Here is a 25,148-nt window from a genome sequence, read left to right as displayed (position 1 = left end):
GATGCACTGAAGTGGCTGCCTGGTTCAATTTGCAAATCAATGAAGTTAATGGTTCATAGTCACAGGCAGTTTCACCTTATCTGATGTGGAGAGGTACAGGGAAATCGCTCCATTCCTTCTGGGCCGGAAATGCAGTCATGATTATGATTATACACTCCAGTGTTTTGGTAGGGAAAAATTGAGCTGCTTCTGTTCTTCAGTATAGCTACACTACCGGTCAAACATTTCAGAACACCTACTCATTCAAAGGTTTTTCTTTATTTTATTTTTTAAAACTATTTTCTACATTGTAGAATAATAGTGAAGACATCAAAACTAGGAAATAACACACATGGAATCATGTAGTAACCAAAAAAGTGTTAAACAAATCAAAATGTATTTTATATTTGAGATTCAAATAGCCACACTTTGCCTTGATGATGACAGCTTTGCACACTCTTGGCATTCTCTCAACCAGCTTCATGAGGTAGTTACCTGGAATGCATTTCGATTAACAGGTGTACCTTTTTAAAAGTTAATTTGTGGAATTTATTTCCTTCTTAATGCATTTGTGCTTATCAGTTGTGTTGTGACAAGGTAGGGGGTATACAGAAGATAGCACTATTTAGTAAAAGACCAAGCGACAGTTCATCATTACTTTAAGACATGAAGGTCAGTCAATACGGAAAATGTCAAGAACTTGACAGATTGTGCTGTCAAAGTTTGTGCTGTCGCAAAAAGTTTGTGCTGTCGGTCCTTCTGTAGCTCAGTTGGTAGAGCATGGCGCTTATAACGCCAAGCTATTGGGTTCGATCCCCGGGACCACCCATACGTAGAATGTATGCACACATGACTGTAAGTCGCTTTGGATAAAAGCGTCTGCTAAATGGCATATATTATTATATTATATTATTATTATTAAAAACCTGGTGAAACTGGCTCTCATGAGGACTGCCACAGGAATAGAAGACCCAGAGTTACCTCTGCTGCAGAAGATAAGTTCATTAGTTACCAGCCTCAGAAATTGCAGCGCAAATAAATTATTCACAGAGTTTATGTAGCAGACACATTTCAACATCAACTGTTCAGAGGAGACTGTGTGAATCAGGCCTTCATGGTTGAATTGCTGCAAAGAAACCACTACTAAAGGACACCGATAATAAGAAGAGACTTGCTTGGGCCAAGAAACACGAGCAATGGACATTAGACCGGTGGAAATATGTCCTTTGGTCTGGAGTCCAAATTAGAGATTTTTGGTTCCAACCACAGTGTCTTTGTGAGACTGTGTGGGTGAAGGGATGATCTCCGCATGTGTGGTTCCCACCGTAAATTATGGAGGGGGAGATGTTATGATGTGGGGGTGCTTTGCTGGTGACACTGTCTGTGATTTATTTTGAATTCAAGGCACACTTCACCAGCATGGCTACCACAGCATTCTGCAGCGTTAAGCCATCCCATCTGGTTTCGGCTTAGTGGGACTATCATTTGTTTTTCAACAGGACAATGACCCAAAACACACCTCCAGGCTTGTATAGGGGCCATTTGACCAAGTAGGGTGATGGAGTGCTGCATCAGATGACCTGGCCTCCACAATCACCCGACCTCAACCAAATTGAGATGTTTTGGGATGGATTGCACCGCAGAGTGAAGGAAAAGCAGCCCACAAGTGCTCAGCATATGTGGGAACTCCTTCAAGACTGTTGGAAAAGCATACCAGGTGAAGCTGGTTGAGAGAATGCCAAGAGTGTGCAAAGCTGTCATCAAGGCAAAGGTTTGCTATTTGAAGAATTTCAGATATAAAATATATTTTCGATTTGATTTGTTTTTGGTTACTACATGATTCCCTATGTGTTATTTCATAGTTTTGATGTCTTCACTAGACATCCAACTGCACCAGTCTCTAGTGTAGCTAGTAGTTTTAATAATAGGGTGATAGGAACAGTGTCATCAGTTGTAATGAATGCAATCCAAATGGCTCTCCACGGACACATGCTGGCTTTACAAATAGAGTCCAGGTGTCCAAAGGAAAGATCCAATCACGGAAAACACAGGGGCGGAATACGTCATAACTCTGACACAGGAAGTGAGCGTGGCGATCTGCTTGCCAAAGGTACAGTTGTGAATATGAGGGCCAAGAATTTAAGGATATATGAAGGGTGGAGAGGAGCAGGCACGACATCACCTGGGGCCCTCTGGGAGAGGTAGAGCCCTGCAGGCTGGACAGGCGGGCAGTCAGTCAAGCAGACGTATTTGTACCAAGGCCAGCTCCTTTGGGCCCCATTAAAGAAGAAAACGGCCTGTAGCAGAAATGCTGACCTTCAGTGTAGTTTGAGAAAGTGTCATCTAGGAACACTTTTTCATTGTACGCACTATATAATTATGTGAAAATATTTAAAACCCACCTGGCTCTTGTTGCATTTTTGGGCTGCATTGTACTCTGATGATATTATAGTCATGATGCATTAATGGTATGTCCAGTGTTTCCTTTGGCCCAGGGGGCGAAACAGCCTGTGCATTTAAATTAGTTGGTCCCTCGTCATAATGAGACTACTTTCCTGTCCCTGGGACCTGGGTGGGAACAATGACTAACACGGCACACATTAGTGCAGCGCAGGGTGACCCGTGGGTCACTGGTTACTGCCGGTGCACAAGGCCCGAAATAGTTTCTCTCTCTGAAGTGGACAAAGAAGCACTGGCTGCTGCGGGATCTGTTCTTGTTGTGATTACCTGGCTCCAAAGGCAAGCCATTCTCCCTGGACCACTGGAAACGCACTGCGCTCTGCCAAGTGTCCATGATAATCACCAGACCATTCCTGGGTCAACACGCAGGACAGTAGGGGGAATTCCACAGGCATCAGCCAGGTAGGGCTATTATTACAAACATCATTAAAACTGTATCATCCTCATTCACTGTAGGCTGCACACATACTGTACACAGGTATACAGTAGGATGGCAATGTCACCATTCGCAATAGTGTATATGTAATCAAATTGTTGCATTGTTGCATAGCGTGAAAGGAGGAGTACTGTATGAATGGAATGTGACTAGCCACGAATATGAGTGTAGATCCGTTTGCATCCCCAAAATGTACTTTTTAACCAGGTCATGCAGGTGAACCTCGTCTCTAACAGAAACAGAGTTTATTAATGTTCTGGAGAGGAACACAATACTTTAACCAGGTATTGAAAGGCACTGTATGAAATCTTACCTCCTTGTGTCAGGGATCTCTAGCTGTCTGCCAGCATTTTGGGTACGCTCTGAGCTACACCCTGCCAGAATAAGCACACTAGTTAATGGTTCGGAACTCTGGCTTATCTAGGCCATCGAACTCAACAAAAGCTATAATTATCTGCAAAATAAACTCTCCCTCTTGATTGTTAGACAAATAATGCATTAAACAGTTTCAGATAAACTGGATTCTACTCAGTGCTGCTGGCCCCTATAGACTAGAGAGGCCATTGGCCTACATCTGCTACTGTAGGGACCACTTCACTAGATGCAGTGAGTCTTGCTAGTTAATCAGAAAAGAAACACTCAAAGTTAAATACTTGGTATTTGAACACTTGCTTTATGAACATTTCAACATTTTGCCCTATAAAAGTTTCCCTGCATATATTTTATATTTTATTTTTGTATGACTCAGCCTTGTGCGACTCATGAGGTTTGCTTTATATAGGCCCAGACATTATTTGGGGATTTCTTTCTGCAGTTTACCTCCCACTCCTCCCACTCTTGTTGGCCATACACCATGAGGGCCGTGGAAGCCTGGCACTCGCCTGGAGCTCTCAGCCAGGCTTGAGCAGCTGGGATCTGGGAGAGCTCCCTGCAGTTCTACAGTGTGCTGGCAGCCCCCCACCACTCATAATTCTGCCTTTTACTTCCAGCCAGCTCCAGAACACAATACAGAGGAGCCCTGTGCTGCTTCTGCACACACACACACACACACACACACACACACACACACACACACACACACACACACACACACACACACACACACACACACACACACACACACACACACACACACACACACACACACACACACACACACACACACACACACACACACACACACACACACACACATTTTTTTCAAATGCAATTCAAAGAGGAGACCAAAGGCGGAAGAAAGTAGCAGACGCCTCTCAGATGCTCGGCTTGGCTTTGTGTGCCACTTGACACAGACGGTCGTGCACAAGATATCTGTTGTTTATTGTTTATGACAAGCCTCCTGACCACACTTTATGCTCTCTTCATCTGCCTGAAAGGGGAACAGTCAAGGGCTTTGAGGCTCCGGATATTAGGAGCAATGAGTGCTGTCTTGCCTATCCATTGAGTGGAGGTGGAGGAGCATGTTAGGCCTTTGGTGGTGTTTATTTTATATTCTATCCACTGGTCCAAAGTAACTTCCACGTTGTGCATGTTATTTGCTCAGCTGGAGTGCACAGGAAGGAGGGGTCTGAGCAGTGTTTTTCCCCAGGGGAGGAGTGTCACAGTGGAAACGCACCTGTAGGCGAGTCTGGTGGGCCGGTCCCTGGCTATACAGGTAGTGGTTAGTGCCTACTCAAACACTCAACTCTGAGCTCGACCCAAACTCTAAAACCCCACCGTTATCAGCTTCTCATTGGCTCATCCTGGGTCCTCAGCAGTAAAAATAAATTCCTTCCTAATAGCCCATGAAAGCAGTGATTCACCACATATTATTGTTTGAACTGTGGCGAATCTTTCCGCATTACCTCAGCATTGTGCTTAAGAAACCCCTATTCATTTCACACTGACTGGGGTTTATTTTCACGCAATTGGCCTTATACTCGGTTTGATTTATTTTGAGTTCTTGAAAAAAGTGCACTTTTGGTTAATGAAGAGTCCAGCTGGACACTTGTCATGGGTGACGGTGATAAAACGTGACGAGTGAGGAGTTGAAAAAGCCTGCCGACTCTGGAGAGGTCAGTGCCCCGCCATGCACCCCCATAAAAGACTCAAAGTAAACAGACTTTGATGGGACTGGGGAGGACTCTGAGACTTGGACTGTGTTCTGGTAAATAATTGCATTCATTGTTCCTGCCACTGTTGGTTATGGTCACAAGCTGTTTGGTAGGCCCCTGTCTGTCTGGTGCTCCCCATGAGCCCAGTGTCAGCGTCTCGCCACCAAGGGTAACAACTTGTGCCAGGGGTGAGATGCCAGCTCCCTGACCCGGTGGCCCGAGTCTGACGTGCCGGGGGCGAATGGGTCTGCGGGTCTGTTATTAGGCAGAGGCAGGGCGTGCTGAGCGCATGCATGCTGCTCCACTGTTAAACAAAGATAGTTCAAAGAGCACATTCCTGCCTCTGCCGGGCAGCACTTGCAGTGTCAAAGCTCTCGATAGTTTAATTGTATTGCTGCCCTTATATCTCCCCTGACTTTGTACAATCTGATTGGAAGCTTTATATTTATAACTCACCATGTGAGTGGCGGTGGGAACGGGCATATGGTAGCGGATTGGTGAGATCGCCTGTGCACCTTGTCTAAAGTGAAGAATTCCTTTCAGACAAGCTCTGTGATATGGCGCGTCCACGTTGGATGGCAGTCCAGTATCTGGATATACAGTAATACCCACACACTGTCAGATTACCAATGCGAACAGAGTTAAACATTTGCTTTCGATATCTCAGTACTCCACTAGCTATTTTAGTCAACTTAAAACACAACGTGTGTCAACGTGTCCATCACCTTTCATTACGGCAGCAAATGTTGAAGTATAAGGAAATGTAGGCTGTCACCAAAGAACTCACTCTTTTGGCAGAGTCTCCACAGGAAGTAGTTAATTTGCTCTTTGTTTGCCTTCTGCCTTTGGGACTCCTCCGAGGACTGAGAGAGCAGAGGGCCTCATGGACAGATGCTTCAATATAGAATGTAACATGAGAGCCATTGAGATGTTTTTTTTTTTTTTTTTTTTTTTTAAGTCTCTCTCTCCCTCTCTTTGGTTTCGTCCTCTCTTCTGCCTCTCCAATCTTTAATCTTGTCCAGGAGTTTCTTTGCATTATTGCTCCAAAGTGCACTTTGCCAAACTAGCGTGGGAACTGACCCGGCCCATTCAGAGCTGAATCGTCTGTATTCTGTAATGATGGAACCTCAATGACATCATGTGCATTTCAGCACAGGCTCTGGTAACGGCGCCGTGCGCCTCGTCAAAATACCAGAGGTTAAGCGGAACGTGCGGCAAACTCAGCAATAGAAGTCAGATGCTCTTGGTTTTCTTTAATTTTTTTGTCGGCCTGACACTGAGGGGCCCCCACAAGGGCCGGGTCTGGACTGTAAATGTCAGAAAATGAATGCAGGCCTTCGTAACAACGTGGAATCTGATATAATCCACCCCAGCCACCGCGTTTGATCTGCACCTCAGCGTAACAAGTCTTGAAAGAGTGAAAAAAGCATAGCATATCTAGGAGGTTATGGTATTTTAACTTATAATTTGACGTCATGGCCAATATAGTATTTCCGTGTGTTCATTGACATTATGAAAACTATTGGTCGTAAATTCATGTCTTTCTGTAGGCCTAGGCTTTTTTGGATATCCTATAAAATGTTTAGGGCCGGGGGGCCCTGTTCAATTTAAACCGGCAAGTAGGTTTCCGGGATGAGTTTGAGTTGATTTGCCCTTTAGTTTCTCCCCCACTTTTTGGGGGGTTTCTTAGCCATTTTCAGGAAGCAGTATTCTACAGACTAACTAGACACACACAAGTATGGCTTCAAGAGAACATGGCATGCTTTACTGCTCAAGTGTTGATCGTGGTCGGGGAGACTTGAACAGTAGCTTCAGCATCTGCACTTTAATGATTGGCGAATGGCGGACATGTTCGTTTCCTGCCTTTGGAAAGGTCCTTTGAAGCTCCCTGGCTCTAATCGTATCCCCCACCACGCCTCCTATACTTAGCACACTATACTGTGGCATGTGTGAACTCCACTGTCAATGTGTGCCCTCGTGGGGACTCTGGATGGGAATGAAATGATGACTGGGTCGTTGTATGGATTGACTCAACACAAGTCAGTAGGGACTGTACGGGTAAAAGTACTTGCTATGAGGATGAACGTCAATCCAAACATTTAGAGCATGTAGTACTTGGCTATCTTTTTTTGAGCTCATCTTATGGCTTCCCCCCGGATGTTTCTGGTAGCGGATGGATTGTAAAAGCGTTCCAAATTACGGGTCTCTTGGAATCAAGATGAGCAAGAACATGCACATTACTATCACAGACTTATAAACATGTGGGGACATCTTAGACCAAGTAGAGTATTAAAAAGACTCAAGTATTTGGCTTTTGAAATACAATATGTGTTTTATTTTTTCCACCTGTGGTAGGGCTTCTCCTGTGGATAGACACAGGTGTAGCTGTTACCAGAGGGTGTACGTTCATAGGCTACACACTTTAAGTGTCCTACAGTATTTGCACATTCCCGGCAAGACATATAAGACATTATAAAGCCTCATATAGGCTTATAACAAGTCATAAAGCATGTCACCTAAAGTCCATTTGAACATGTTCTTTTCATCGCGATTGGAGAATATGTCTGGACCCGAGAAGTTTTTTTGGGGGGTCTTTGTATTTAAACCATGTCAAAAAGACAAATAAAGTAATCATGTCACTTCGCAAGTATGCTATAGGAAACGTAAACAGACCTCAATGCGCAGGAAGACAATGAAGTCAACGGGCTGTTTTACATTAAGAGAAAATAATCATAAAAATACATTCTGTGTTATTAGCGGTTGGACTGGGCCAAGTACAATTTGCCGTTTGTTTCCCTGAGGGATGAAGGCAGCCAAACAACTGTGCTCCAGACTGAAGCTGTACTGAGCAGGCCACCATTGATATCCGCCTCCATGTGTCCCCCCCACGGCGGAGAATTGGGCTCAATAGAATACCTCCGCATCACATTTCCTGCTGTGCCTTTCCAAAGGCCCGTATCTCAAATCCATATGCTGCTCATTGCACATTGTCTCTAGAAACCATAGAGGTACTGTGCTTTTGCAGGACTGCAGTGTGTTACTAAGATTAGATCAGTGGGAGGATCAGATACAGCCCAAATCACAGGGAGACATCATGACATACAACTTAATCCTTTTGGTGTGGGGTAGTAACACATCCATCTATCAATGAATCTGGTATATACATATATGGCTAGATAATTGCTTGTCAAACATTTCAATCTGCAACTAGAGAATGGTGGAGGAATGAGGAGGATGGCATCTGACCAGTGTACTGACAATTCACAGCCATACACAATGCCTGGTCCAACAGTGTATTTTTCCCTCGAATAAACTTTCTTTCCTCTCACATCCGTGTATATGCCTCCTCCTCTGGAACAGAGGAACTAGAACATAACGCTGTACCGAACACGTGTAGTGAAACAATGATCTGGACCCTGATCTACTCTATGGGGCTAATGATGTGATTGAGTCAAGATCTGCCCCCCCCCCAACCCTGCTCTCCCCACACACACCAACCAGCCCTTACATCCCCACTTTACCACTTCAATTAAAGTAAGATTACTATCAGTGCTTGCCGAATGTGCCTTTTAGTAAATACAGATCTGTTTCCCTGGCCAATCTGTTAGAGGCACCCTGCTGGGAGACCCTCAGTAGCCAGTACTCCTTTCCCCTACTTGTTGCTAATTGACTGGTCCTGTGGCGGCCAGGCCACTTGGATGGGGAAGCATGGCAGTCATATGCGACCAAGGCGACTGGGTGCTTGATGTGGGAGCCATTAGCGCAGCGCGATGGTCGGAGGAGAGGCACACACAGGTTATACGGCTTGATCGAATAAGGCACAGTGGAGTGCTTCTCCACTGACTAGAAGTTAAGTGCGGTGATATCGACGACAAAACAAAGCGCTCTGGTTCCCCCCTTCAGGGATGGAGGGACGGAGATGTCTGAACTCCTCTCTGATCCCCCTCTTTCCCTACACGGTCCAATATGCCTCTGCCCCGGTCGCTCCCAACACCACACTCAGCACTCGTGGTATAGCTGGACTTACCATACTGTCTAACTCAACTGACTGGTGTACAAGAGAAACAGGACCACATGATGTGGAGCTATTTCTCTCTGTTTTGCATTGCATGATGTAATGGAGTGTGAATGGTTTTTTAAAACTTCTTATGGCTGCAGGGGCAGTATTGAGTAGCTTGGATGAAAGGTGCCCAGAGTCAACAGCCTGCTCCTCAGTCCCAGTTGCTAAAAGAAGCATATTATTATTAGTGTTGGATAGAAAACTCTCTGAAGCTTCTAAAACTGTTTGAATAATGTCTGTGAGTATAACAGAACTCATATGGCAGGCAAAAACCTGAGAAGAAATTGAGAAATTGAGCCCCTATTGAATACACAGTGGGATATGGATATATTTACACTTCCTAGGGCTTCCATTAGATGTCAACTGTCTTTAGAAACTTGAATGAGGCTTCTACTGTGTTGTGGAGCCGGATGGGAGTTCTTTGAGTCAGTGATCTGGCAGAGAGCCAGGTCCTGGTCATGCGCATTTCACATGATAGCGACCTGCGTTCCATGGCTTCACTACAGACATAGGAAGTCTCCGGTTGGAACTTTATTGAAGATTTATGATAACAACATCCTAAAGATTGATTCTATACTTAGTTTGACAAGTTTCTTCGACCTGCAATATAACTTTTTGAAGTTTTCGTCTGACGTTCGGATGGACCTGCGGGAGCGTTTGAATTTGTGTACTAAACGCGCTAACAAAAGTAGCTACTTGGACATAAATAATGGACATTATCGAACAAATCAAGCATTTATTGTGGAACTAGGATTCCTGGGAGTGCATTCTGATGAAGATTGTTAAAGGTAAGGGAATATTTATAATGTGATTTCTGTTGACTCCAACATGGCAGATAATTAAATTTATTTTCTGAGCGCCGTCTCAGATTATTGCATGGTTTGCTTTTTCTGTAAAGTTTTTTTGAAATCTGACACAGTGGTTGCATTAAGGAGAGGTATATCTATATTTCAATGTCAAACAATTGTATTTATCGACATTTATAATGAGTATTTCTGTAAAATGATGTGGCTCTCTGCGATATCTAGTGAACTAGTGAACGTAACGCACGAATGTATACTGAGAGCTTTTGATATAAATATGAACTTTATCAAACAAAACATACATGTATTGTGTAACATGAAGTCCTATGAGTGTCATCTGATGAAGATCATCAAAATTTAGTGATTCATTTTATCTCTATTTGTGCTTTTTGTGACTCCTCTCTTTGGCTGGAAAAATGGCTGAATTATTCTGTGAGTTGGTGGTGACCTAACATAATCGTTTGTGGTGCGTTCGCTGTAAAGCCTATTTGAAATCGAACACTGTGGTGGGATTAACAACAAGATTACCTTTAAAACGGTATAAGATAGATGTATGTTTGAGGATTTTTAATTATGATATTTCTGTTGTTTTGAATTTGGCCCCCTGCACTTTTAGTGGCTGTTGTCATATCGATAACGTTAACAGGATTGCAGCCCTAAGAAATTAAAAAGACCAATCCAAATCATGTGCAAATGGGTGAAAGAGGGCCTCAGAGTACACTAGGAGAGGTTTGAGCTCTGGGGTGGCCAGGCAGTTAGTTATTCTTTTTTATATAGCCTCTAGCCCTTTGATACAAATAGAACAACAACAGATCTGACTCCTACTGCCAATACTGTATTTCTACTGAGCCACCTGAAGAATGTGGATATGGTCTACTATGCAACCATAGCGATAAAAGGCTACTGAATGCCCTCTCCTGCTTTCTCATGCTCAGAGGGCTTTATCAGGTATACAGTGGGAAGGTATTGCAGTGAGGGACCTTCAATGTGTTTTTTCCTTCCTCCCCCCCCGTCTAGACTTTGGCCCCTCTAATGTGTGCCAGCCAGTCAGCTGAGTGAGGGGAAAAGCACTGAAGGTGGTGATGTTGCTCCTTTTGGTCTGTAGAGGAGAGTGGGTTGTGTTTGTTTGGGATCGTGCTCATTTGTTGCACTTTGATCTGGATGTTTGTGCACCGCAAATACAGCAAACATCACCGGCAACCTCTGGATGTCATCGTGACATTTTGAATTCATGTTTTGGGAAAGATAAATTGAAGTATATGGAAAACAAGTTTGACCTTTACATTCATTTTTGATTTCTGAAGACATGTTGGCTAGCGTAGGAAAGAGTAGCGGCACTGGATGTGTAACAGTGCTCAAAACCCGCACGTGAATGAAGTCTGTTGTTCCAATCACTGTCAGTTTTAGGCCATTTTTAATTGGCCTTTCACCTTGCTTGTCATGAGCTCCTTTTCTCTCAGGTTATCCTAGCCACATTTGTGTACATGTACAAGCAGCAAGCCACAGCATTGACTGCTTAGATGTTGAGGGATCGCAACAGAGAAATGACTGTGCGGTAAGTTACGTCACGGCCAGGTGACCGTGATACAGTGTCACAGGGTATTAGCACATGGACCTAGTTTACAGGCTATCATGTAGCTGATGTTCCCTCTCCCGGCTGTACAATACACATGGGAATGACCCTCTGCACTGAATGATCAGGTCTATCTGCAGCTGTTCATTATGACCTTAGCACCAAAAATCAATGGGCACAATCAATGGGCAGTGGCTTTGAAGTAACAACAGGGCTTTTCCGAATGTTATCGCATGTCTCACTCTGTCGCTATCAAAATGCACTATCATTCGCTCTCCCCTTTAGACCTGACTTTTTCCACTGACTCAAGTTAAACAGATTAGCCGGGTGGTTTGAGCCCAATGGAAAAATCTCCCTTAACTCCCCAACATAGGATTTCTCCCACAGTGCCACGGTGGCCTCTTAAATGATTGAAAGATCTATTTGCACTTATTGACCTGAGCCCCTATCCAGATCAGCAGTGAGTGTAGGCTACAAACTGTAAAAGCCAGATGCGACACGTTTCTGATAGAAAGCTTAAGAGCGAGAGAAAGCTCTTCTCTCCATGCTCTATACTGACTGACCCCAGTCAGAGTTAGTGAGTTGTTTTTCCTGGAGAGGATCTGATATGTGTCGCCCAAGGACAGGACAGCACGGCTCAGCAGATGTGACAGATCTGTAACGCCGGTCACAGCAGTCCTGTACCAGTCCCACCTGGCAGGCAGGCAGGCCATAGTGACTGACTGGCATTTGGAGCTCGCCTGGCACCACTACCCACCCTGCCATCTTTGGGAGAGAAAAAATGAGGATTCAATTTTCCCCTCCTCCTGGCCTTATATTGTTTCCCCCCGTTGCCGTGGTACATGCAAATGGGGACCAAGGTATGCACCCGGTTATCTCTCTGCTGGAAACGCTGTGCCCTTGTTGCTTCATATAGCTCGACTCTAGTGCACCAGCCATTGATAAGGCTTATGTCTCCGATAGCTAGCGCGCTTTCAAGTCCCCTTCACAAAACAGCCGGCTCCCTTTGATGTTGTTTTCCCAAGCCAAGGACAGACAGGCAGGCCTCCCCACACTGCAGGACCAAACTGGCTAATCAGTAATCGCTAACTTGCTGAGCCCAGCAGTCCTTCAGTGGGCAGACTTTTTTTACACCCCTTCTCCTTCTGTTTCTTCTTCTTTCCTCCAGGACGCTTTTCTTGTGGTTTTTTGGGGGATTTGAAAAGGGAAAGTGTGGCTGTCAGAGAGGCGCCGTGGGAGGACTGTTTGACTGAAGGGTCTTCCTGCCTGCTTGTCCTCCTTTCTTGTCACTCCATCTTCTTCTCTGCTGCCGCCACCTGCCATATCCTCCTCCTTCCCACCTCCGCTTTTTGGTCTCTTCTTTTGCTCCTCTCTTCTCTGCTCTTTCTTGTCCAGCCATGGGGCAACTGTTGGTCCTTTGCCTGGCTGATGAGGGGCGCCAGTGGGGGACACCAGGGACAGGGGGACATAATCGTGCCACGGACACATGGCACTGTATTAAAACATTAGTACCACTTTATGACTTTATTTAGCACATGCCAAAGAAAATTGATTAGGTGACAGAGACGGAACAAAAGAGGAATCATCCTCATGAGTAACTTTGTCTCTTTGAGGCCAATCATGGTCATCCATGTCTGAACATTGGATGTCTCACCCTGTTGTTGCTTAACGTAACAGTGTCCCCTTTTCATAGGTACAACATCTAACTACACTGAACACAAATATAAAACACACATAAAGCAATTTCAAGGATTTTGCAGTTCATATAAGGAAATCAGTGAATTGAAATAAATAAATTAGGCCGTATTCTATGGATTTCTGGGAATACATATATGTATCTGTTGGTCACAGATACCTTTAAAAAGTAGGGGGTGGACAAAAGAATGTGACAGTATCTAGTGTTACTACAATTTGCCTCATGCAGTGCAACATGTCTCCTATGCATAGAGTTGATAAGGATGTTGATTGTGGCCTGTGGAATGTTGTCCCACTCTTCAATGGCTGTGCGAAGTTGCTGGATATTGGTGGGAACTGGAACACGCTGTTGTACACGTCGATCCAGAGCATCCCAAACATGCTCAATGGGTGACATGTCTGGTGAGTATGCAGGCCATGGAAAAACTGGGACATTTTTAGCTTCCAGGAATTGTGTACAGCTCCTTGTGACATGGGGCTGGGCATGAATGGCACGACAATGGGCCTCAGGATCTCGTCAAAGTATCTCTGTGCATTCAAATTGCCATTGATAAAATGCAATTGTGTTTTCATTGTCAGTAGCTTATGCCTGCCCATACCATAACGCCACCTCCACCAGCAATGTTGCACTCTGTTCATAACGTTGACATCAGCAAACCCCTCGCCCACACAACCCTATACACTCTGTCTGCCATCTGCCCGGTACAGTTGAAACTGGGATTCTTCTGTGAAGAGCACACTTCTCCAGTGTGCCAGTGGCCATCAAAGGTGAGTATTTGCCCACTGAAGTCTGTTACGACGCTGAACTGCAGTCAGGTCAAGACCCTGGTGAGGATGACGGGTACACAGATGAGCTTCCCTGAGACGGTTTCTGACAGTTGTGCAAACCCATAGTTTCATCAGCTGTCTGGGTGGCTGGTCTCAGACAATTCCGCAGGTGGCATGGTTACACATGGTCTGCGATTGTGAGGCCGGTTGGACATACTACTAAATTCTCTAAAACAACTTTTAGTGGATAAATGAACATTTCATTCTCGGTGGGAGCTCAGCAATAGAACTTAAATGGTACGTATGTAGGGGATCAAGAGAGAAAAAAATGCAATAGGCCTAATCAAAATCAATCAAAGATGGTATTGCTGTGATGGAAAAGAATGTGAGTCCAGTCATCATGTGAGTCCAATCTCTTAAATCAAAGGTCCCGTCTGAAAAAGAGCCAGGCCTCCAGTCCAGGCCTCCAGTCTGCTTAGCTCAGCATGAGTAATGACTCAAATTCCTCACAAGGCTCCATATTTTTAACATCAACTAATTGCCACCCTTCTGACTGCCTTATGCTTTCTGCACATGGGTAACCAGTGTTATTATTGGCGTGTTATTATTGTTTTTCTTGGGGCTTGTACAAGCCCTTTGAGCCCTGTGATCTGTGGTGACAGTGGAGGCTGTTGACGTGTGTGTTGCGTGGCGCGGCGTGTGACGCAACACCGTATCATGGTCAGAGAGAAGAGGCAGGGCCGTGTCAGGAAGTGCGGTCCAGTTCGTTTGTGCCTGTCTGCCCGAGCTCAGCCAGTAGCAGGCCCTCTCTCCTCTCCCTGAAAACACTGACCCACATGTTGAACCTGCCCCCACGGTTGAATGAGGGTCAAAGGAGAGTTCTGGAAGCAGTAATCTGTTTGTAGTCCTTGCCAGAGGCAAACTGCAAGTCAGCAGCCTTGGGCAAGGGACAGCTAGGCTACGCTCCCTTTAAAAAGATGGAAACAATGATGCTATGAGTGTGAAGGTGCTTGTTTATAAGTGTCTGAAGTTATATCAAAATTGTAACTATTGATCCGGCACTAGCTATGTGGAGCCAGTGTATTTTTGTCCTAGACTTTCTGTAGACTTTCAGAATCATGCATGTAAATGATAGCACAATCCATCATTCATAGTTTCTATTTTGATTCCTCTCTGACATTTCAGCTACCCCCTCAGAATCTCTGCTGGAGGAACACTGAGAGAGTTCACACTGTTTGACGATTCCCAAGCAATGTTGGGTTATTATTCTCCCTTTTCTCCCCGTCACATTCCTGAATAATGAATATAAATCCAGTTGCCCAATTTCTGTCAAATTCAAAACACTTGCTGTTGCTATACAACAAGTCAATTCACCATGATTGATAACGTCCCTTGCCTAAACTAAATATCAACAATACTGTGTTCCCTTGCCGTTACGTAAGTAAGAGGGAGCCAAAATCAAATATGTTACTTATTGTGCTTATAGGGAGATTTTCTCACAATTTCATTTGATGGGCTTCTTACAGTATTTATTTTGTGGTTGTCATTTGCATTGGGTTTTCAATCTGCAGCCTTGGATGGAGAATCTCCCACCTCATTGTTATAAGATAATGGAAATAACTAACTTCCTTTCCCCTCTGAACCTCTACTCCTACACTACCACCTCTTCTTTTGATTTATTTTCTGGATCATTTTGTATATCAGACTGTGTAAAATCCCCACATCAGTCAATTGGGAAGTATGTCTCAGCTATTGTAAGTGTGTCTTAAGGTCATGTGAGAAGATCCATGGCCCAGTCCCTTTCTAGAAAGTATCACTCGGTACGATATTTGGTCTTGACTGTAATTATGTTACCGTAACGGTATGTTTCAAACCCTGAACTGGGCCATAGGCAGACCCAGCTGCATGATGGGGGCCGGAAATGACCTCATTATGAGGAAATGTGTTATCACTTTTTTTCAAAATTAGAAACGTATATCTGAAAATGTAGCTACACTCTTACCCGTATACACAGATGAATGCTTCACAGCAGACTGGAACCATTTAACTCTGTTCTGTTTGTAGCTACATCTTGTTTGGCCAGCGTTGTGTCAAGTCACTCCGGTTCACACTAACCGTGGCGTGTGCAGAAAGTAGCCCATAACTTTTTCCAACTGACCTGTTGATAGTGCCTCCTAAATCCAGGGCATCAATATTGTTGAGAAAAGTAGGACATTTTTTGTAGTTCTCGATGGCTAATGTCATGCCTTTCAAAAAACGGCGCTATAGACAGGACTGTCCACACATACTGATCAGCTCACGTTATAGACAGAAGCATGCTACATGGCAGACCAATCCAAACTCATCTCCTGGCATGTCCAGCCCATCCATTAGCTCAGCCAATCATGGCTAGCGGCAAGGTTCCTGCCTTTTTCCATGGCTAAACCAACTAGGCTCGTAATTTAACAATTTTATTTGATTTATGGATAGGATACAAGTTTGTTATTAAGGCACATGAAAGTTAATATGTTCCAGAAGGCATTTCTGCACCAAAAAAATGCATTTTGATATTTATGTTCAAATGCCGCATTGTAAATTGTATTTTTGTTTCATTTAACATTTATCTAACTGGGCAAGTCAGATTAGAACCAATTCTTATTTACAATGAAGGCCTACCCTGGCGCTGGGGCAATTGCGCTCCTCTTTATTGGACTCCCAATCACAGCTGGTTGTGATACAGCCCAGGATTGAACCAGGGTCTTTAGTGACGCCTCTAGCACTGAGATGCAGTGCCTTAAACTGCTGCGCCACTCGGAAGTAGTGACATGCGACGTATGCCTCGTTTCCTGAAAAGAGTCACAAATGGCATCCATGATTTCATCTAACTCTGGGGAAGTATATCAAGGGCTTCATTGCTGAAGTATGCTTTTAAACCATCATTGAGAAAGAATTCATTGAAGTTGGATTATTTGTGACATTTTGGCCTTACCATGGCTCTTTTTAAGACTCCATAATGTTTCATCTGTAGGTGCTACAAAGCATAAATCGGTGTCACATGAAGCTTTACCGCATGCTCTGTAATATGAGTAGTATTTTGATTTCAATAACAATTTTCTTACATACATTTTATTCATATAAAAAAATATATAAACATCAATATTGAAAAGAAAATATTTTTTGATTTGGTGAATATATATATATATATATATATATATATACAGTGAGGCAAAAAAGTATTTAGTCAGCCACCAATTGTGCAAGTTCTCCCACTTAAAAAGATGAGAGGCCTGTAATTTTCATCATAGGTACACTTCAACTATGACAGACAAAATGAGAAGAAATAAAAATCCAGAAAATCACATTGTAGGATTTTTAATTAATTTATTTGCAAATTATAGTGGAAAATAAGTATTTGGTCAATAACAAAAGTTTATCTCAATACTTTGTTATATACCCTTTGTTGGCAATGACAGAGGTCAAACGTGTTCTGTAAGTCTTCACAGCTTCTGATAGGCTAATTGACATTATTTGAGTCAATTGGAGGTGTATCTGTGGATGTATTTCAAGGCCTACCTTCAAATGCAGTGCCTCTTTGCTGGACATACGGTCAAAATCACAAGACCTCAGAAAAACAATTGTAGACCTCCACAAGTCTGGTTCATCCTTGGGAGCAATTTCCATACGCCTGAAGGTACCACGTTCATCTGTACAAACAATAGTACGCAATTATAAACACCATGGGACCACGCAGCCATCATACCGCTCAGGAAGGAAACGCGTTCAGTCTCCTAGAGATTAACGTACTTTGGTGCGAAAAGTTCAAATCAATCCCAGAACAACAGCAAAGGACGTTGTGAAGATGCTGGAGGAAACAGGTACAAAAGTATCTATATCCACAGTAAAATGAGTCCGATATCGACATAACATGAAAGGCCGCTCAGCAAGGAAGAAGCCACTGCTCCAAAACCGCCATAAAAAAGCCAGAATACGGTTTGCAACTGCATATGCGGACAAAGATCATAATTTTTGGAGAAATGTCCCTTGGTCTGATGAAACAAATATAGAACTGTTTGGCCATAATGACCATTGTTATGTTTGGAGGAGAAAGGGGGAGGATTGCAAGCCGAAGAACACCATCCCAACCATGAAGCACGGGGGTGGCAGCATCATGTTGTGGAGGTGCTTGGCTGCAGGAGGGACTGGAGCACTTCACAAAATATATGGCATAATGAGGAATTAAAATTATGTGAATATATTGAAGACATCAGTCAGGAAGTTGATGCTTGGTCGCAAATGGGTCTTCCAAATGGACAATGACCCCAAGCATACTTCCAAAGATGTGGCATAATGGCTTAAGGACAACAAAGTCAAGGTATTGGAGTGGCCGTCACAAAGCACTGTCCTCAATTCTATAGAACATTTGTGGGCAGAACTGAAAAAGCGTGTGCGAGTAAGGGGGCCTACAAACCTGACTCAGTTACACCAGCTCTGTCAGGAGGAATGGGCCAAAATTCACCCAACTTTTTGTGGGAAGCTTGTGGAAGGCTACCCGAAACGTTTGACCCAAGTTAAACAATTTAAAGGCAATGCTACCAAATACTAATTGAGTGTATGTAAACGTCTGACCCACTGGGAATGTGATGAAAGAAATCAAAGCTGAAAGAAATCATTCTCTCTACTATTATTCTGACATTTCACATTCTTAAAATAAAGTGGTGATCCTTACTGACCTAAGACAGGGAATCTTTACCGGGATTAAATGTCATGAATTGAGACAAACTGAGTTTAAATGTATTTGGCTAAGGTGTATGTAAACTTCCAACTTCAACTGTTTTTTGTTGATCATAATGTATTCTACGTGCATATCAAAGTTCCTGAGTGGGATCTCTGCTACTTTTAAAGATATGATCCAATTGGTCAACATTACCAACAGAGTGAATGTGAAAATGGATTCAAAATGGTCACCCTCTGTTGGTGATTTATAGGATGTGCAGTGATATAAGTAAATGGAGTGCTTAGTTAAATTGCACACTATCTCAATTTATACGTCTTAAATGAGTCATAACTTTAAAACTAGTGAAGATCCCTCTCTGGAACTTTGACATGCCCCTAGAGTATTATGTTCAACATTTTGCCACATCAAAACTTTTATATTTTACAAAGTAAAAGTGTAATTGAAATCAGATTACTACTCATTACACAGCAAGAGGTACTGTAACGCTTCATATGACACACATATTGGCTTTGTTGCACCTACCGATAAGGACAAAATGTTACATTTGAATTATTTCTTAATTATGCTTGAAGATACAAATGATACAAAAGCCTTCCTCCAAAGGACCTTTTTGTGGATTACATTTCATAAATACAAAAACAGCTTTTTTTGGTTCTAGTTCCATGAGGAATCACTCTAACACTTCCAGACTGTGCTTGTGTGTGTGCATGCGTGTGCATGCATACATATGTGTTGGGCTCTCAGCTCAGGGCGGCTCTTCCGGCCCCCAGGTTTGGAGGTCAGTCTGCACCCCTGTTCCACTGCACAGACCCCACAGACCCCACTGCTGAATAACCAGAAGCAGATGGTACCGGTTACAGACACAGGCCGGCTTGTTTTCCTTTGTTTCAGTTGAACCCTGCCTGCCGGTAGGTAGGTTGCGAGAGGATAGGAAGCCCAGAGGAGAGGTTTGGGTCTGGGCCTGCACTGGGGTTCTGTAGAGGCTATTGAGACATTCATGAAGGGTGGCTCACATCAGGAGAACACCGCAGTCAGCTTATCAGCTGTTAGGATCAGCTGCTCCAATATCCTGCTTGGCCAACGATACTGTTGAGTTACCTGGGAGTTGGGTTTTAGTGTTATTTTTCAGGGATGGATTGAATACTTCACTCTTCATGAGAGGGAGTAAGAATCCTGGTATTGTATGGTCATTCATTGGGTGGGTGGCGTTGGCAGGGACTCTTGGTGGAACTGTTGTAATGTATGGCCTGTGGGTGACGATGGATGGGAATGTTCGGCTCAGGGAAGTAGGAATGTCAGAGACATGGAAACGTAAGACATACGATACGAAACCCCACTGTTCTGCCTCTCTCGATACCCTCTCTATATTAAAACAGTGGCTCGGACAGTTTTCACAAGATCTCAGACTTTTGAAGGAAAACTATGTAATGTATGATTATACAGTTGAAGTCGAACGTTTACATACACTTACTGTATGTTGGAGTTATTAAAACCTGTTTTTCAACCACTCCACAGCCTCCTTGAAGGGGGAGAGGCATTGCCGTGCCCTCTGCACGACAGTGTTGGTGTGTGTGGATCAGGATAATTCCTGATTCCTGATAATTCTGACGAGTGTCAGAGCCAGCGTAGTAGGATTCGATCTTGGTCCTGTATTGATGCTTTGTCTGTTTTATGGCTCATCTGAGGTCGTAGCAGGATTTCTTATAAGCATCCGGATCAGTGTCCCATTCCTTGAAAGCGGCAGCTCTAGCCTTCAGCACAGTATGGATGTTGCTTGTAATCCATGGCTTCTGGTTGGGATATCTACGTACGAACACTGTGGGGATGACGTTGTCAATGTACTTATTAATGAAGCCGGTAACTGATGTGGTAAACTCCTTAATGCCAACGGATGAATCGCAGAACATATTCCAGTCTGTGCTAGCGAAACAGTAATGTAGCATCTGCTTCATCGGACCACATCCGTAAGCAGGAATCAGGAGGATAGATTTATGGTTAGATTTGCTAAATGGAGGGCGAGGGAGAGCTTTGTATGCATTTCTGTGTGTGGACTAAGGTAATCTAGAGTTTTGTCTCCTCTAGTTGCACAAGTAACATGCTGGTAGAAATGAGGTAAACCGGATTTCAGTTCCCTGCATTAAAATCACCGGCCACTCGGAGCGCCGCCTCTCGATGAGCATTTTCTTGTTTGCTTCTGGCCCTATTCAGCTCATTGAGTGCGATCTTAGTGCCAGCATCGGTTTGCGTTGATAAATAGACAGCTACAAAAAATATAGATGAAAACTCTCTTGGTAAATAGTATGGTCTACTGCTTACCATGAGGTATTCTAACTCAGGCGTGCAGAACCTTGAGACTTCCTTAATATTAGAGATTGCGCACCAGCTGTTGTTAACAAAGAGACACAGCCCTCCCCCTTAACCTTACCCGATGCTGCTATACTGTCTTGACGATGCATAGAAAAATCAGCTAAATACATATTATCCATGTCGTTGTTCAGCCACGATTCCGAGAATCATACCATGTTACAGTTCTTCAAGTCTCATTGATAGGATGGAGCTCATCCAGTTTTTTATTCAGTGATTGTACATTTGCCAATAGGTCATTAGTTGGCACAGCCACAAAGTTATAAAATCTGATTTTAAACCTAACCTTAACCACACTGTTAACCCTAACCTTAAATTAAGACCAAAAAGAAAATATATGTTTTCATTCATTTTTAAGATATAGACAATTTTGACTTTGCAGCTGGCCCATCTACAGTAGCTGAAATCACACAGTTCTGCCTCCAGGGCAAGATTCATGGCAATAAACATCAACCTGCAAATAAAATGATGCTGACATCTCAAATATAATTCCCCTCCAGAAATGAGCCCAATAACATATTGATCCATATTATCAGGCATGTTGTGCTATTTAGCAATATACATCATCACCTAATGTAGCCCACTTGATGCAGCATATGAATAAATAGTCTGAGGGTTGTCCATCTGCATTTACCCCATTGGGCTAATCATTAGCTTGATCACAAACTCTAAAGTCTAAACATTGGGCTACCGTGATGCTAGTTAGCAACATATTGATGACTTGAATGTCCCCAAAAAACATTGCACTGACACTCAGCCAACTAAGGATGATGTATAGGATGATGTAGGCCTACCTGATGTATAATATAATGTAGGCTTTTACACCTGACACGGTTACATTTAGTCCTGGTGTTCCCTATGCATTGAACACCATTGTCGCCATTGGCAAGCACTACAGCGCATAAACCGTTCCACTGCTTAAAACAAAATGCTATTTTACAGTAAACAAATTGACAAAATACTTTCAGCACACTTATAGGGAAGGACATTCAACAAGCACAGAACAAATGACTGATGATTGGCTGAGAGAAATTGATGATACAAAGATTGGGGGCTGTTTTGTTAGACTTCAGTGTGACTTTTGACATTATCGATCATAGTCTACAGCTGGCAAAACGTATGTGTTATGTCTTTACACCCCCTGCTATATTGTGGATAAAGAGTTACTTGTCTAACAGAACACAGAGGGTGTTCTTTAATAGAAGCCTCTCCAACATAATCCAGGTACAATTATGAATTCCCCAAGGCAGCTGTATAGGCCCCTTACTTTAAAAAATCTTTACTAACGACATGCCACTGGCTTTATGTCTACGTATGCAGATGACATAACACTATATACGTCAGCTACTACAGCGACTGAAATTACTGGAACACTTAACAAAGAGTTGCAGTTAGTTTCACAGTGGGTGGCAAGTAACAAGTAATTCCTAAATATTTCTAAAACTAAAAGCATTGTATTTGGGACAAATCATTCACTAAACTAAATATTGTAATAAATAATGTTGAAATTGAGCAAGTTGAGGTGTTATGGTCAAAACATATTGATACAACAGTAGCTAAGATGGGGAGAAGTCTGTCCATAATAAAGCGCTGCTCTACCTTCTTAACAGCACTATCAACAAGGCAAGTCCTACAGGCCCTAGTTTTGTTGCACCTGGACTACTGTTCAGTCGGGTGGTCAGGTGCCACAAAAAGTGACTTTAGAAAATTGCAATTGGCTTAGAATAAGGCAGCATGGCTGGCCCTTGGATGTACACAGAGAGCTAACATTAATAATATGCATGTCAGTCTCCTGACTCAAAGTGGAGGAGAGAATCTCTCCTGGCTCAAAGTGGAGGAGAGATTGACTTCATCACTACTTGTATTTGTGAGAGGTTGAATACACCGAGCTGTCTGTTTTGTCTGTACAGCTGTCTGTATAACTCCTACACCCATGCATACCCCACAAGACATGCCACAAGAGGTCTCTTCACAGTCCCCAAGTCCAGAACAGGCTATGGGAGGCGCACAATACTATATAGAGGCATGACTACATGGAACTTTATTCCACATCAAGTATCTGATGCAAGCAGTAAAATGATATTTTTAAAAAACAGAGATTTAAAAAAACCTTATGGAACAGCGTGGACTGTGAAGCAACACAAACATTGGCACAGACACATTTGGAACATAGTTGCTTGGTCTTGGACCCAGTAGTTCTGAGACAGAAAGGAAATAACTATAAACTATAAGCAGTCCCTCTATCTACACTTCTGTTCTTTACCTGTGTGTAATCTATGTACTGTACTGTTTTACAGAAACGTCAAACTCTAGTGATGCATTCCAGGCTGTCACCCTGGCAAGGACTTGTCATGTTTTTCATGGAGGAAACCGGCCAGCCGGGTGGTCACGTTCTCGTTTGAAGCACTTTATTCACACTGATAAGTGGCCCCCCAGCCGTGTCGGTAGTGGAGTGACCATTCCTGAGCACACAGCAGTGTTACAGGGTGCCAGCGGAAATAACACCAACGCTGCCGCTGATAAGATTAGACTGGCCGTCATCTTTATCTGGCCTAGCTGGCCCCGGCCAAACGCTGAGCCCTGTCCTGGGGGCAGAGGAGAGAGAGGACACAGCCCCAACCTCCTCCAGCCCCACCGCCACCATCCATCTCTCCACCAGCACACTGCTCTGCCTGTCATGTGAGAATTATTATTAGCGGTGGAGAGCATGAGGGGGATTTAAAGGGGATACTGGCAGTGAGGGCTATATCAGACAGTCAGAGAGGTTGGGATGACAGACCAAGTGACCTGGTTTTCATGCGATAAAAGAGATTGAGATATGAGTGGTGATTACGTGACAGGCTCTCAGACAGTCATGTTGATACGAGCCTTGTGATTTCCATGTCCTATATTGAAGACTCAATTGTGTGATTTCTGTCATCTCAAAGATCAGTCTGCCATCGTAATCAAAGTATTGACATCATATTGTAAAACCTTTTATTTTGTTTTATTTCTCTGTTTGTCAGGACTCATAGTTCATCTTCAAGGTTATTACTGGTAATAACAAGGGAATGTTAAAACCATTTTAGACTCTCTCCAGATCTATCTCACCAAGCTATGAATACTTGCCTAAATACCATGATTGATCCAACACTCTGATTTTGAAACTACACTGTCTGCAGGCTGAAAGATTGTTCTTCTTATTTTCCATTGAATGTACATTATGCTTATAAAATGACATTACCAGAAAGATCAGGTTTCACTATGAGCTATTTCATGTGAAGAGAGTCATTTTGTGACTTTCCCCACCTATGGGGCTGTATTTATCCCCTCATAAGGTTAGAAGTCAATTCATTTAGGTCAGAAAGGTGTTATGACATGGAATGGAATTTTCATGTTTTTAAAATCATTTTCAATTCACGGTTTGCTATTCGAATGAAGTAGAGGCAGTATTTGCGTGTCGCTGTACTTCTGGAGAGATGAGATAGATATGTGGAGCCTACAGTATAAAAATGGTGAGGCAAACATGTTTTTCACTAAAATGGATGAATAGTGGAAACACTTGAATGACATGACAGCAACCAAGACATGTACGTTATATAGTGTAATGTAGAGAAAGTGTTTCCTCTAGTCAAACCTAGAAAGCGCCCCACCAAGGACTGCTGTCCCCCGCCTAAACATGTTTGCCTATTAAGTCATTTTTAAAAAATCGCTGTTGCGAACCCTAGTGTTTCATTTGGTGGCCTACGTATTTAATATTTAATTCCTAACAACCCCGTTCCCTTTTCCTTCTGCCATAAAGAATCATTATATGTCTCATTTACTGAGCACATTACTACTCGCACTCTTAACATGAGAACATCCGGGACACACTGCTTTTTGTTTTTATTCTAAGCCTTGTTTATCGGTGGCTCTGTGGTGAAGCATAGCTCAGAAGTGGCACATGCACAGACACGCACTCAGCAGGCTCTATACCGCATACTCTTGTGTTCAATGGTTATGACGAGGAAGATGACATTTGTAAAACAAAAAAAAAGAGAAGTTATGGTTTGAATCGTGTCCGTAAACCCCATGGTCTGCTTATTTGACATATGAGTAAATAAAGTGGCATTGATCACAAACCATTTACAATCATTTTACACGTGATAGACGTGCATGTATCTGCTGTATATCATGAATGATATCTAGGCTATATCATAAACACCCCTACATCTACACTTTATA

General features: G+C 43.2%; 1 protein-coding gene across 2 annotated transcripts in view; it reads left to right on the top strand.

The window, feature by feature from the left end:
• The window catches only part of LOC124003143 (G1/S-specific cyclin-D2), a 130,213-nt gene that overhangs the window by 1,629 nt on the left and 103,436 nt on the right, over positions 1-25,148 (top strand). The window contains exon 1 of one of the 2 annotated variants that reach the window (XM_046311214.1): positions 2,546-2,841. The exons of the other annotated variant lie outside the window; for it this stretch is intronic. Within the exon in view, the coding sequence (XP_046167170.1) occupies positions 2,561-2,841 (281 nt within the window). The 5' untranslated portion in view covers positions 2,546-2,560. Of the gene's footprint in view, positions 1-2,545; positions 2,842-25,148 lie in introns of those variants that run through there. 2 annotated transcript variants of the gene reach the window in all.

Source organism: Oncorhynchus gorbuscha, linkage group LG02, assembly GCF_021184085.1.
Source record: "Oncorhynchus gorbuscha isolate QuinsamMale2020 ecotype Even-year linkage group LG02, OgorEven_v1.0, whole genome shotgun sequence".
In the NCBI taxonomy this organism is placed as follows: domain Eukaryota; kingdom Metazoa; phylum Chordata; class Actinopteri; order Salmoniformes; family Salmonidae; genus Oncorhynchus; species Oncorhynchus gorbuscha.
The sequence above is the reverse complement of the archived record's forward strand: the minus strand, read 5'-3'. Positions and strand labels throughout refer to the sequence as shown.